The following is a 15,725-nucleotide window of genomic DNA, read 5'->3' as shown; positions in this document are numbered from 1 at the left end:
TTTTACCATATATTATGCATTATGTATAGTAAAATATTACAGAAAATGTAATATATAACTTGCTAATTATTATTTTTCATCAACAATTAATAAAAAATAAAATTTAATGGTAATATTTTAAATTTTAAATGATAATTCAAATTTTAAATTAGGGGTGCTTTTATTTCAATTTTGCTATTATATATATTTTCATATGAATATAAAATTTAAAAAAAAAAAAAAAAAAAAAACTATGAAATAAACATTTCAAAAATTTTACGTTGTGTTTTCAAAAATATTTATATACACTAGAACAATAACTTACTTCACAGTCTTGATGTTTATAGGGAAAATAATAGAAGATGTGTTTTCGTCTATTAGTTTCTTAATAGTAATTTGTGAATGTATCTATATTAATTTGCGAAATTCATGCCGTTAAAAAAGCAATATGGTGGGAGCTCCGAGAAAAGGGGTCTTATAAGACAAAATGAATTCAACCAATTAGAATGGAGATAAATATTTTTTCATAATATATTATATTGATTAAAAATATGAAAACTTTATAAAAATTGAAACACGGTAAAAATGCTTGCATATAATTGGTTGATACATTCAAAACTAATTCACTAATGAGACATAGTGAATGCAATAGTACATTGCCTACTGGCAAGTACAACAAGAGCCTACAACACAACATAAATTGTGAGCCTCTTATAGATACCAATTAAAATCTGAAACTTATAATTATTTTTGTCTTTATATTACTATCATCTTTACAATATTATATTATTATTACATCTAGTTAAAATTTATATTAAATATTACTATCACTATAAATAATTTTTTTTAATATTTAATATTTTATCAAAATTGAATTATATATCATTTTCATCAACTTATATTCTATTTACCCAAAATCAATTTTCATAAAGATTTAAAAAATCCACTAAAGATTTATATTAAAAGCTAAAAATTAAAAATAAAATTTTATGGGTACCTCGTTTGAAAAGGACAAAAGAAAAGAATCTCAAATGAAAGACGAACACACATTCATTGTGTAAAGGCCAAATGAGTAAAATGATTCTCCAAGAAAGAAATCCAAAGTAGAAAAAGGAATTTAAGCATTTCTTCTATCATTTCCATTTCTTCTAATATTTTTTATTCATTCAATCAAGTTTGAAATTTGGGTCACCGACTTTATTTTGTTTTTACCTGGTTTATTTTGAGCTCAAATTTCGCATGGCGTGTAAGGATTTGAATTTAATATAGTAGAGAAATTAATTACCTAAAATCAAACTTTTCTAAGACGATATTACCATTAATTAGTTAGAATTTAGAGCAAGTTTTATAAAATGTGATAAAATTATTAAAAACAATATTTTTGCTATGAAAATATTTTATAATTAAAATTTAACGTTTGTTATTCAACTTGTATTAATAAATAAGTTTTTTATAAATTGAAATATAAAATGTATTTTATTTGGGGTTAAAGTTAATGTCATGAGTATATATAAATTAGATTTTAAGTTTTTCTATGTGTTGTTTTCTAATTTGTTTTTTTTAAAGATTTGATGATAGATTTGTCTTAATTATAATTAAGTCTTACTGATTCAACAATGTTACAAAATGATTAAGACAAGAAATTTTGTACAATCACATTAAGGAAAATAAATAGTTAAAACAATACATTTTGTAAAAATCTCATGTTTCTAATTGATTAAGACATGTTATATAGAATGTAAAATACCTAGATGTTTGTCCTTGTATATATAGTTTTGTGATGTATATTTGCTTTAGAGTTTGATGACATGTCTCTATGATGATCCTCTTAATGGTCTAGGGATTTGTCTCTTGGATAACACCATACCATTCAAAATATGAATATTGTGTGCATGATATAGATGACTTGGATATAATCAACCTTTCCCTTAATAAAAACATAAATTTTAAAGGTGAATAGAAGGTTGCCCTAATTGTTCAAATTAAATATACGATGATGGCAATCTTTTGCATGTAAATAACTAAATTAAACACTAGACTATTACATAAAGGAAAAGATCATAGTGAGTTGAAAATGAGTGGGACAAGTTTTAAATATGCATTTTTGAACTTTACAATTACTAAGACAATGTTAGAGTTGGAGGAACTCTAGGTATTCATCAAATGGGCTGTTAAGAAAAACTTGCCCTTTAGGAAAGTATTAGTAGGTGTGACATAAACACATATTAAATAACTTAATTAATTGGCTAGTGCACTGGTGTAACAAGACATTTTGGATTTCAACTTGGTCTTAAGAAGGGTTTTTTCTATGATTTTCGCCAACTATTTCTTCTTGTCATCTACTTTGCAAATCTCTACCACGGGTGGTGCCAAGATGATAATTGAACCCAACAAAATTAACAAAGCATTCAAGAAGAACCCTAAGGTAATGTTTGTGTGCGAAGAGGGCAACATTTTGCCCTTCATGGAGATCATGGGTGGTGGCTATGATGAGATTGTGTCTTGACAATTTTTTTCTTCCTAAAACAATCGTAGGGTCACTGTGAATGGTATTACCATAGAGATTAATGAGGAGGTAATTGCAAAGACTATGGGGTCTCTGACATTGAAAGACTCAACCAATTCTTTAGATCTCCAAAGGAGTAGCTTGTGAAGAAACAAGGTGGCTACAATAGGGAGGACCTTTCGGATATCTGGCCTCAAATTTTCCATATCATTATGAAGTATTTCACGCTTGAAGGTAAGTTCAGTATTTTCTAATTCTATCACCTTCCTTTTTTTAACCACCTTAGGAATAGGGACCTCATTTCTATTTCATTATATCTCTTGCATTCCATTGAAAGTAATGTTGAGGCCATTAAAGAACATAAAATGAATGTCATTCTACATTAGGCTTTTATCTTTAGGCTATTTAAATTCCACCTAACCCTTTCCCCTTGGTCAATGTGTCTGTTAAAGTCATTAAAGAGGCTACCTTGTATGGTTCGACCCAAAATGTTAGTACCCACCATGGTGGGACTAGTAGGAAAAAATGTATCACCCCCTCCCTCAAATAAATAAATAAATAAGTAATTGAGTCCATTTATCCCCCTAAGTCTAAGGGTGCTAAGAAGAAAAGAGTTGAGAGTCCCCCATCCACACTCGACCGCCAAAAAAAAAAAAGGTCTTTGTTGTTGATTCAGAGGACTGTATTAAAACCCTTGGAGCTCATAGGTCTAACATTATTGCAAAAGAAAAATGAAAACAAGCCCTCAAGGCTAATGAATAAATCGAGTAAGATGATTCTATTTTTAATGCTACTAATAAGTCTTCTTAGCATTCTTCCAACAAGAAGAAAGAGCTCCCACCTTGATGGACAAGGACACAACCCCTGCTCACCATTTACACCCCACAATCCTCCACCCTAAGCCCCACCCCCGCAAGTTGTTGTTTAAGAGGTGCTAAAGATTGACACCACCACCCATAAACTTGGAAGCATGGTAGGAAATTTGAAACACCAACTGCTAGACTTGGAGGATGTTGTGAAAGAGTTGAAAAGGATGTTGAGGGTATCAATAGGCATATGCATGACTATAAATTTTTCCCCATAAAAGTAATGCACTTGTTCGACCACTTTTTGTATGATATAGGAGATGATTGTGAGTCTAAATCCTAAAGTTAAGGAGGGTCCTAGAAGGAGCTCTTTCAATTCCTTAAAGAGGAAAGGGCCTCGACCCTCCTATCAAGAGGCTAGGATGGGGATGCCAAAATCTAGTTGTGTAAGAGTTTCTTTGTTTTTTGCTATCTAGTTCATGGCAACCCTAGGGGCTTTGTTGGTTTGTTAAAGAAGACAGTTACTATTATTGCCCTTGTGTGATTCATCTTTAACCTTAACTTGCCACTTAAGTATGCTTATACTACTAGCTTTAATTTTGGTCTGAAATACTCTGGTTCACTTTATGTTTTTGATAGAGGTAAAAAGTGGTTACTATATTATGCTATTAATGTACTAGATGCGGTTAATGTGTTGTTAATGCTCTAGTTCTTATTGTACCACATGCGATCACCCTCTTGTTGTTTTTTTATTTAAAAAAAAAGGCTTTATATTAAATTTAAATTTTGTAGGCATGATAATTATATGGAATCATTCAAATACTTTTGTCTCCTCATATGTTTTAAGAGACAAAATAGTTTAAATATTTTTAATTGTTACAAATAAAACTCTTGGAAGTCGAAGAGCATAAATTCACTTTAACAGTAGACAACAATCCAATATTATACACATATTGTATATAAAAAATGAAGAGTTTGCTCTTAGATTACATTTAAAGCTCGATCTTGCTTGTGAGGTGCAACAATATAACATCAATAAGTCTAATCTCAAGCCATTATTATGCTTACATTCCTCCTTAAAACATAACCTTACTTAAGATTGAGACTTTGTCAATATAAATCACATAATCTTGTTTCTAAAATATAATCAAAACAATTGAATTCAGGCCTAAATCTACAAATAAACTATAAACAAAGCTCTTGAATACATCCCTACCTTCACATTAGATAGACAACAAAAACTCCTATATTGTTTCTTAATCTCAAGGAAAAAAGCTTTTAGATTACCTAGTCAAAATTATTCATCCTATATAAAAACTTTCTTATTAGATCAGAAAACTAATATAAAGTTTTTAAAATGACCATCAAATTTAAAGACTATTTCTAAATCATTCAATTCCACCAATAAGCTTTTTAAATTTCAAACAAAACCCTTCTACGGCATTTAAAACACAACCTACCCTAGTCAAAACCCTCCACACGTGTCATACACGTCAGCCGAGAAAGACCTGACCTTTGGCCGCCACGTCAACGCAATCCGGACCATCGGCCGACGTCGTTTCAGATCCAACGGCTCTAATAGGCTCACGAATGTAACCGGATGAAAATAAAAAATTAAGCTCGGTATTAATATAAGTAAACAGTCCTGTCTTGAGACTTGCGCGACTGGGTGAACTCTTTTTGAAAATAATCCTTTTTGGGTTGGAGAACCCTCTTGCGAAGCCTAGATCGATTTGCAGTGCTAAATTTATTTGGGTTCTCTCAGATCGCCGTAGATTTTGTATTACTGCTTGTTTCGAGCTTTCCTCCGATTTTTTTGGTGTCGGATTAGAGCTCGGAAGCTTAGTTTCCGATGGGTTTCATTTCTTTTGCCGGTCGGGTGCTGTTCTCTTCCCTATTCATCTTATCAGCCTGGCAGTGGTAAGTACTTGGATTGGTTTTCTCTTCTCTCTCTCTTTTAAAAAAGCTGTTTAGGCGTTATTTTCGGGTCTAAAAATAGATCTCGTGTTGCTTAGCTTGTATTTGCTATGTTGTTTTTTAAGGGTTTAAGGGTGTGTTAGTAATGGGATTTTATTTTGTTGTTTGATGATGGTTCTTGATTTGTGCTAGGCGTGATTTGTAAGTAAAAACAATGTAGATTTGAGCATTTAGGTTTGATTTGATCATTTGTTTTATAGTTTGGCGTTTCTTAGCGGGCATTCCACGTGTATTTGGCGCTCTTGGCTTGCGTGTATACGGGATTTTGGTGGCATTGTATGAGATGTGGAGCTAGGGGTGTGTACTGCGCTAATCGTTGTTTTCTGTAGCCATACGCACACTTAAGAGTGAATGTTTTTTAATGGCTTTTTTGCACAAGTGATTTCGTTTTTGGGTCTAGCACTCTGTTGCTGTTTTCGAAGATTGGATCTACTAATATGTGATCTAGGCAAGTTTATCTGTGCTTTATCAAAAGTATATTTAGTTGTTTGAGAGTTTTATTGTGGGTGTTTCTCTTTTGAGTTGCTACATGCCCTACTAAAATGTGTTTGCATATTTAGCAGATTCTTTCTGTATATTTTTACAATGTGAGGGATATGTATGTTAATATCAGGTTTCAATGTTCACTTCACATGTTAAGAGGATTGTTTTTATCCGTGTGTTCAATGCGTTTGAATGTAGATATGTCCAGCTTGTATGGGCTATTACAGGACCGAACTAGTGTGCAGTAGCAGTACTTGCTACCATCACATAGACTTTGTTTTCACGGTGAATCATAGACTTTGTTTTCAAAGTGAATCTAAATTGAGACATGCTTTTACTTAAGAGGACCCAAGGTAGGCGTGGCTGCTTTTTGGTATTTGTAAGCCTTTTTTCATGTGGAATGCTACTTGAATTGTTACGAAACAAGCCACTTGTGTGTGTGTCACAAGTATGAGCTGCCTTATTGTGGCGAGTGGAATTTGGATTAGTCACATTCTTAGGTGCCTTACATTTCAAAATTGTTACGAAACAAGCCACTTGCGTATTTGTTGCAAGTATGAGCTGCCTTATTGTGGTGAGTGGAATTTGGATTAGTCACATTCTTAGGTGCCTTACATGTCAATGACATAACAATTACTCCCGTGGCATAGTTATCAAAGATTTTTCCTTCCTTTGGTCCTTATGCTGAAGGCTGCTTCTTCCCTGATAATGAGCTTCCATCTAGACTTAGTGCTGTGACCACAAGTTGTTACTTGATTATTGCTAAATTATTTAGATAATGTTTTATTTAACATTTCTGAATTGGAGAACATATCTACCATAGGCAGCAGCATGAGAAGCAATCACAAATTAGCTCCTTGAAGAATAATCCTATAGGCTTTACATTTTGAGGATTGTAGCCATGTTAGTATTTCTTTATTTCAATTGTACAAGCATCAAATTTCCTCAAGAAGTTGATTGGACATATTGACCTATAATTTTAGTAGCGCCAGTAAGGATTTCATCTTGATAAGTGCAGGATTTCATCTGTTCTGCTCTCTTTTGGATTATTCAACTTTTCTCTTAGGTTTTTAGTAGGTATTTAGTATTTACTAATGTGTATTGCTTTAAGTTTAATGTAAAACGATCAGCAAAATTGTTCACCACAATTCATTTGTAAACAATAGAAAGGATTTATCCTATGTTTCTTTAGATGCCTTGCTGTGAAATATTCAACCAAATTGTGCACCACAATTCATTTGGAAACAATAGGGAAGGGTGTACAATTTTTTGTTGTTCAGATGGCATTTGAGTGTGATTGCATTGCTTTTCAGATTTTCTTTAGATGGGTTGAGGCTGGCATTCATTTGTGAGGGTTGGAGCCATGATAAGTATTTCTTTATTTCAATTGTATAAGCACCAAATTTTTACGAGAATTTGATGGGATATATTGCCATAGTATTTTACTAGTGCCGATAAGGACTTCATCTTGATATAAGTGCAGGATCTAGAATCTGTCTTGATCTCTTTGGGATTGTTCAATTTTTTGTTTAGGTTCTTAGTAATATCGTGTATAGCTTTGATGTAAAATATTCAACAAAATTGTTCACAACAATTCATTTGGAAATAATAGAAGGGATACATCATTATTTTTTGTAGTTTATATGGCATTTGAGTGATTTTATTGTTTTCCAGATTTTCTTTAGACATGTTGAGTCTGGCATACCTATGTTTTTTAGATGGTTTACAATTTGCATTTCTGCATTCTGTGCTAGAGCTTTTGTTAATGACGTTGTAGTCGTTCATGCTGTTAGAGGGGTCCATCTGTTGAAATTTGTGTTTTTCTAGACTCCAGGGGAGTAGGTTTTCACCAGCTCAAAATATGTTAATACTAACAATAAATATACATTTGTGCAATCTGACAAGTTTTATATAACCTGTTGCTTGAATATCATGTGATCTTTCTGCTAATGTGGTGTCCCTTTCTTGTTTATACATTATTTACTAGGAAGACGATTGCTGTGCAATCAAAGGTAACTGATTGAACTGGTGTAAGAATGTGTGCATTTTTAGAGCTTACATGGTCTTTCCTGGGTACTTAAGCATTATATGATGGAAGTAGGATTAATGTTCAATTGATGGAAAGAATTGAAATGGAGTAAGATGTGGACCATTTAAGAGTCCATAGATGTTATAATATCTCTATAGTAATGAGAAGAATGCTTGCAAAAGTTTGTGATGCATAATTTTTATGTTGATCTTGGTGACCACACTATGTGCTTCATTAACAAGATGAAAAGATTAATGATCTATTCAGTTATTAGATGTTCGTTACAGATTACCCATATCAAATGATAGTTTCATCCATTAATTGATTGCATCCTTTAGGTTGTGGAACACATTCTTAATGTATGTACAATTAACTGTATGACTGATTTGAGCATCATATGATTGCTTATTAGAATTAAAGCATTTTCTATACCATGGATGGTTCACTCGATTGGAGTGTTCTGCCAAATTTGAATTATCTATCTTTGTTTTGGCAAATTTTTGCAAGTATGCTTTACAAATTCTCGTTTCAATTGATTGTTTGTCTCCCAGTTTAAGATTTTCCACACAAGTGCATAATGCCTATTCTAGTTTTGTCTTTGAAAGAACTTTGTGAGTGTCATGTGCCTTCTTCGTCACGCCATGCAGAATGAGAGAATTTCAATTTTGATTCTGGCTATCTTGGGAGAAGTCCCACTGATGTGAGAAGGCCTGATGCCTCTATGTTGATTTTTTATCATATTGTTTGTGTCCTTGGGCTTCACTTGCTTTGTAGAAAGCCTTGCTATCTGTTTGAGATTGTATCAATGCATCTTGCAGACCATGAGAAAGTAGTTTTTTAGATTTTCTATTTTCGAGTGTTTATTATCTGAAATCCTTGAAATACTTGGAAGCAAATTGCCAAGAAAACAGTATTTTTAAACCATTGAGCGAACTGATTGCATGTCTGTGGTACGCATGATTAGTTCTATACATGCCTTAACTGGTTTTAATGATAGCATTATGTTCTTCAAAGAATTGGAAGATGTTAGATGTTCTTAATCTCAAGCATCTTGGAAGCAAAAGTAGATGGCATATCTTGTTTCTGTGACTTGAGTGAACCCTTCCAGGTCACATTGTTTAAAATCTTCAGATAGCCGTTGAGTTTTGGTGGTTGCACTATGCCAGATAGCCTCTGAGTTGTGGTGGTTGCACTATGACATTAGCGTTTCTTTATTTGCTTTACCAATAACAATATCTTATTATGATAGGAAATGTGATGGGGAGGCTGCTTCTCAACTTCACCGGGTGTACTGCCCTTAGATCCCTGTGAGGGTTGCTGTTGCTCAACCCTGCCGGTGATGCTAGCTGCAGGTCCCCACTAAACTGAAGTCTGATCCTTAGATCCAAGTGAGAGGTGTTGGTGCTCTACCCTGCTGGTAATGCTAGCCGCAGGTCTCCACCAAAATATAAGTCTAAACAAGTAATGGACCAATAATCATTCCAATCACAAAATCTACAAAAATACATATGCCTTGTTGCAGGTTTCTGCATATTTGCAGTTGTAGTCATAGTTAAAGTTTATTGTGTTCTGTAGTTTGGAGTCACTTTGGACAAACTGCTCGGTATACAAGGACTTCTACAGACAGAAGTGACATGCTACAGTCATTATGCTGCTGAATGTGAGTTGAGTCAGTTGGCAGGAAATGCCACTTTCATTATTCAAAAATGTATCAATCGTACCCTGCACAGACGACACATATAAGAATCCCATCAATTAGACTTTTAGCAGAGGTTAAACTGGAACACAACTGGTCATCTTTTTGGTTAATCGTTCCTGATTGTAATACCTACCTTTCAAGTCTTGAAATTCTTGATTTTAAACTTCTAGGGTAAGGACTTGCCTTATGATCTTATTATGCAATGTAATCAATATTGATTTCAATATATCGTGCATTATTTGTTTCTTTCATTTTACTGTTTACATGATTTTGTTACTAGTCTGCATGGTCTGGTATTTCTCTTTGGGTGCATTCATTTTGTTAGTCTGCATTACTCTTCTTTGAGACTTAGTTTATTAACTAACTAATCGATGTCAGTCCATTGAGCACATTCGGGCATTACTATTAGCTTGATGACTTGAATGCATTTTATTTAATGCCAATTATTTTATAGCAATTTAGGATCCATCCACAACTGGTTAAGATATTTGTGTGTATAGGTAATCAAGAACAGTTTGAGGGCAGTCTTTACAAGATAGCACGAACGATCTTATTAATTTATTATGGTTTCCACAGTGATCTGGCTTTATAAGATTAAATCTTTTGGTTTTGTAGTTGATGTAATGTATGTGCACTGTATTATCTCAAAATTCTTTTTCCATGTTGAAACATTCTTCACTATTAAATCACTTATTCTAAAGTTACAATCCCATGGGAACTCTGATATAGGATAAATGATTTTGGCATTGATGGAGGAACGGCTGCAAAAACTTTTGAACCCAAGGTTGCATTGTTTAAAAATCATGTCACAAATATTGTGGGTGTTCAGTTACCAGAAGTTGAGGTAAGTGAGCTGATATTCACCTATTTTTAATTATTTTATATTTTTTTTGACTATCAATTTTTTCTGTCTCTGTCCATGAAGTGAGGTCTGTTGAGACCATATAAGTTACCATCACAATCTTTTGATTTTCTGTAATCCTTATTTTTAAACAAGAAGCTGGGAAAGAAGCGTATGACTTAGTATTCTTCATTTGGATGTCTTGGTTATCATTTGCTGGAGTGTATTCCTCACATGGGGAGTCTGCTCCTCAAGTCATGCTCTTGTGTCTCTACAACACTGATTTAGTGGAGTTTTGGTGACTTAAATGTTTTTAATTGTGTCTCATATCATGTGCAGTTTAAGCATCTGTTAATGGCAGCTATTGGCATAGAAGGTATTGGAGGCATTCTTTTCATCTTTGGCAGCAGTCTGGCGGCTTATGTGCTGGTTTGTCTTTCTTTTAGTGTGCCTCAGCTAGATTCTGACCATGAATCAATTCCTGCATTTTTTTCCAGACATTGTATTGAGTAGTGCTTTTTGGCTTCCTTGCAGCTCATTTACTTAGCAGTTGTGACACCAATTGTGTATGACTTCTACAACTATGACATGACCTCATCTGAATATGTAACTGAGTTCATTCAGTTCCTGAAGGTATGTACTTTTAAAATCATGTGTTTCTGATCTTTAATTTAATGCTACTTTCATATGCAGTTTGTCTTAATGGGATGCAATCTGGATACGAGTTGTCTGTAATGAAATTCATATTTTTGCAAATCACACATTGCCATGCAGAAACAATTGCGTTTGATAAGTTTGATTTTGGGATTTTCCCTGGTGCTGCTAGTTATGTGTGGCATCTCTGGGTCAGAAAGCTTATTTGCTGTTATTATTTGGTTTTTTTTCCTAGGAATATCATATGCTCTCTTGCATAAATTTACATTGCAGCAACTGAATCATTGTATATAAGATTACTTTAAACTTATCTGCTTAGTGAATCGTTAGCCTCAGCCGAACAATAAAGTTTCTGATTATTATTTAATTTGTTTTCTAGAACACTGTCTTATATTCTATGAGGAGGCACTGTAGGTTGAGTTTTTATGTCAATTAATTTAATTTTTAAACTTCTACCAGTTGATTGAAATGAAGATGCATTCGATTTTGTAACAAAATTCTAGTTTATTCAAATGACAGCTTGGGGCAATAACTGCTTCATTTTTCCTCTTTCAAATTCTTTTCTCATATAATTGCTGAAATTTTACGACATGTTATAAACTTATAAATGAATGCATTCTGTAAATATCTAAATTCTTATTTTCCCCTTATGTAAACAGAATTTGGCACTGATTGGAGCGCTTCTTTTCTTCCTTGGAATGAAGAATTCGTTTACAAAGAAACCCAAGAAGAAAGTAACGAAACCAAAGACAAATTAGATTAAGCTCATGTTTCAGCTGTTTCAATGTCAAGTTACCTTAAGCGGTGTTTCCATTTTCCATCAACTATCAGGCAAATGTCTGAGTTCACATTTTGCTCTCCATCATCTGGTTAAAGTGGTTTATTTATTGAGCAAAAATATTGTTAGCTTACTTGTTTTGGAATCGGTTCTACAAAGTTGTAATAATAAGACAGTTCCTGATTTTGTGGATTCAATTTGTCACAGTTTCAGAATTTTGAGTAGTTTATATGCCAAATGCAACCTGCTTGGTGTAATTTTTTTTACAGTGTATTTTAGATTTTACCTATGAAGTTTATTGTTTTTTGTTCAATCTAATTGTGAGATTGCCTTCTTTTACTTGGCAAAATGAGATTAATGTCATTAGTGGAGAATGTGGATACGTGTCATATTAGAGCTTGATATTTGAACAGTTATACATGCAATTGCAATCTTGAAGGTGTCACTCTCACAAAGGTATGTTAGTATTCAGTTTTAGAAAATTGTATTTGTTCTATTAAATGTAATTGTCAGATGCTTTCTTTTGCTATTGGCGGTGTATGCTTGTGACATTACTGGAGGAGTGAGAAATTAGAGCTATTTGCTCTTATACAGTTGCCGATCTTGAGAACCTAATTTGTTACCCTAGAGAGTTTGAATATTTGAATAGTTTGATATGCAAATAGCAATCATGCAAGGTTCATTTTTGTAAGTTCACTTTTTTTTCCGAATTTGTGATATATTTATTTTTGTAACTTGCTTAATGCACCCTGTAAGAAAATTTGAATTTTAATCTGCTCAGAAAGTTAAACCATTTGAGGAATTTTTTGTTTGATTTAGAAAATTAGTTCATTTGTACTTTTCTTTTTCATTTATTCTTAATTTTTTGCTTTCCAACTTTCAATTCTTCTTTCCTGTTTTCACTTGTTTTTTGCTATTGTCATCTATTTTTCGATCTTCCAAGCAAAGTCACTTCAAATATTTATTTCAAAGAAGCACAGAATGGAAACATACTTCAAATATTATTTCAAAGAAGCACACAATGGAAACATACTTCAAATATTATTTGGAAGAAGCACAAATGGAAACATACAAATATGGTAAAATACATTATCTCAATTTGACTAATTAGAGCGGTTATAGTCCACCCTAATTAAGTATTTTTTATGCTGACAACCAATTTTAAACTGAAAATTTCAGTAATCTATTTGAGTTTTTTTTTTCTTAATTTTTTTAAAAATAAATATTCCATTAACAATCTTAATATGAAACAAAAACAATTTAAAAATATTCTAAATCAATTTATTATTTTTAATTTAATATTAATAATTGAAACTAGGTTTACACTATTTCCTATTTAAAATTAAGTTCTCTTGTACCCCTTTCAATGTTTGAATGTTATATGGAGTAATCATTTTAAAAATGCATTTCCCTATTTTCAAAATATAAAGATTTTAAAATAATATTTTAAAATATTTTTAAAAATATATTTTACCATTTTGGGAGGCTTACAAATTTTCATGTTTTTTCTTGATTAGACCAAACTTACAAAATTATATTGTTATTAGAGATTTAAAAGATGGAGTTTGTTACAATAGTTGCAATAGTTGTTTGCTTTTTTGTGGAGCTCAACAATGCAAAGTTCGACCCCATATAAGTTTTGAAAGGGATGTGTGTTTCTTCTTAAAAGGGAGTGACACAATGTAACTTGCAAGTTTTATTTATCATAACTTACAATCCTTTACTATTATATATATTCTTGCAATTTTTTTTATGCAAAATGGCATTTTTTTTTAATGCTAGAAAATTTATAAGTAAAAAGGGATACAAAGCATCAATGTTCCAAAGTGACCAAAGTCATCTCACCAATAAAAATACATTCTTCTATACAAAGAAGAAATATATACATTCTTCTATACAAAGAAGAAATATATGATTGCATACAACTCTAGGGAAGTTATTATATATATATATATATATATATATATATATATATATATTTGATTAATAAATGACAAAAAGCTTTAATTTTATTTATTAATATAAGTTTTTTACATATCCACCATTCAAACGAGCATTGGTAGGAAAGAACGGGCAAGAAAACTTACAATTTGCCTGGGACAATGTCTTTTATTTTACATGTATCTTAGGGGCATACCCCAACAATTACATAATGCTTTAATCCTTTTCTAGGATATTGATCTTTTTACAATTATCAATTTAAATAATTTATCATACAATTTACAAATATGGTAGTTTCCAAGAGGTTTCATGAGCCGCTGTTATAAAAGGGTGAGTATCAAGAAGATTATCTTTGACAATTGCTGCTTAACTTGCTTTATCCCTGTTTGCTTCAACACAAAACCAAACAAGAGATACTTCCAAAGCAAGGGAATTAGTATTGTTAGTACTCAATATAATGTTTTGGTCGATTCCTTATGATAATGTCACAAGCATTTGATTTTGGGACATTTTATGTTTATTAGTTTTGTATGAATTAATTAATCATCAAGGCTTAAGATTGAGATCCATTAGATGTTACTGGAATGGAGAAAGAGGTGCCAACTTATAGTGTAATTTTGTAATTACTTCACATCCTATATTTAGCAGGGCACCTATTTATCTATGTTGACACTCATATATACATGCATACTCATTAACCATTGACATATATATATATCAATGCTCCACATATAATTACATATGTTCCTCTTTTATAGACAACATAGTTATTACCAAATCCTTACCATTTTGTTATACATTGAAAACCATATCAAATAATGATTAAGTGCTGAGAAAAGGGCTAGATGGAAGTAAAAAATAAAAGACAAGGAAGGGCTTGTATAAGCTGAGAGTGAATTTACACAGACATGGCATTATTGTCCGCATAGAAACCTTTCAGCATTTACCAACAGCTTGAATTGCAAGTAAAATAGGGAGTGAAAGAAACTTATGCAAGAAACAAGATGATTAGCAACTTGGTCTAGATATGCCTCATTGGTTCAGATGAAGACATAATATTAGAGTCAATTAATCATACTGTGTTATATCTATCCCATAAGATAGTTTACTATAATATGGAGTAGAGAAAGTTGCCACAAAAGAAAAAGTTTTCTATTAGTTGACCAGCTCCTGCATATACTATTTACCTGTACAGATCTATCCATATTCATATATTTAAACCCTATTTCCATCAGCCTTTGTTCTATAGAGTTTCAAAGAGCTATTACTTATGGAAAACCTACTGAATTTTAATCAAAATTTGCTCTTATCTAACCTGTTCTGAGGATCGCGGATAAGGATAACAGGGCGAGTGGGGTGTAAATTGGTATCAAGAATCCCAGGGGGTAGGGCCATGTAAAGTTCAGCGAGAGGAATGCGATTTTTGTTATAATACTCATTATTGCCTCTTCCAACCCTATTAGCCATACAGGATTGAAAATATTGTAATAGAGTCGAATAGTATCCCATTTATCAATTTTGGCCCTTATCATGCAGCCTATGAACGATCCTATAATATCACTGTTTGTTCTCCATGTATATTCATACCTGAAAACACCTTCTCCAATTGCCCTACTAATTGCAACTCTTGTCATGTCATCAACTGGATTAAGGATCCGTGTCCATCGTTCCGGTGTTATATTCCCCCTGAAAGCCATAGTTCGGTTTTCAGTTGCATGATACAAGCTGATGAACGCTTCCATTGTTTTGGCTGAGGTGAGGTGGAAAAAACAGGGAATGATGATTCAGACTAATATAGAGGGCCGATGGTTCTAGAGAATTTGAGGAACTTCTAGAAGTTCTAGAAGGTTCCATTCAAGCTTCCTAAGAATTCGAATGCCAAAATTAGCTCTATTGGTTAAGATGTTCCATATGTTTGATGTTATTCGAAGGGTTAGTATCAAATAACCTTATACAAATCTTTGTTCTTGAATTTATTTATTCTGAATACAATAAGCCATCCCTTCCATTTAAAATTATTATTTTAGCGGGC

The 15,725-nt window shown here is 32.5% G+C and overlaps 1 protein-coding gene across 1 annotated transcript; it reads left to right on the top strand.

Moving 5' to 3' along the window:
* Positions 1-4,950: 4,950 nt before the first annotated feature.
* Positions 4,951-12,065, top strand: LOC149544812 (uncharacterized). The gene is made up of 5 exons (XM_089795393.1): positions 4,951-5,211; positions 10,209-10,323; positions 10,660-10,749; positions 10,855-10,953; positions 11,634-12,065. Exons 1-5 carry the CDS (start codon positions 5,144-5,146, stop codon positions 11,730-11,732), a joined length of 471 nt encoding a protein of 156 aa, XP_089651519.1. The 5' UTR covers positions 4,951-5,143; the 3' UTR covers positions 11,733-12,065.
* The last annotated feature ends 3,660 nt before the right edge of the window (positions 12,066-15,725 follow it).

Source organism: Cupressus sempervirens, chromosome 8, assembly GCF_028749045.1.
Source record: "Cupressus sempervirens isolate cs-2001-9-10 chromosome 8, ASM2874904v1, whole genome shotgun sequence".
In the NCBI taxonomy this organism is placed as follows: Eukaryota; Viridiplantae; Streptophyta; class Pinopsida; order Cupressales; family Cupressaceae; genus Cupressus; species Cupressus sempervirens.
The sequence above is the reverse complement of the archived record's forward strand: the minus strand, read 5'-3'. Positions and strand labels throughout refer to the sequence as shown.

What these genes read in the sequence shown, in the direction of transcription:
- LOC149544812 (XM_089795393.1), top strand. Translation starts at nt 5,144, where the DNA reads ATGGGTTTCATTTCTTTTGCCGGTCGGGTGCTGTTCTCTTCCCTATTC. An exon ending in ATCTTATCAGCCTGGCAGTG is followed by an intron (nt 5,212 to 10,208) that starts GTAAGTACTTGG and finishes ACTCTGATATAG; the next exon opens with GATAAATGATTTTGGCATTG. An exon ending in GTCTGGCGGCTTATGTGCTG is followed by an intron (nt 10,750 to 10,854) that starts GTTTGTCTTTCT and finishes GCTTCCTTGCAG; the next exon opens with CTCATTTACTTAGCAGTTGT.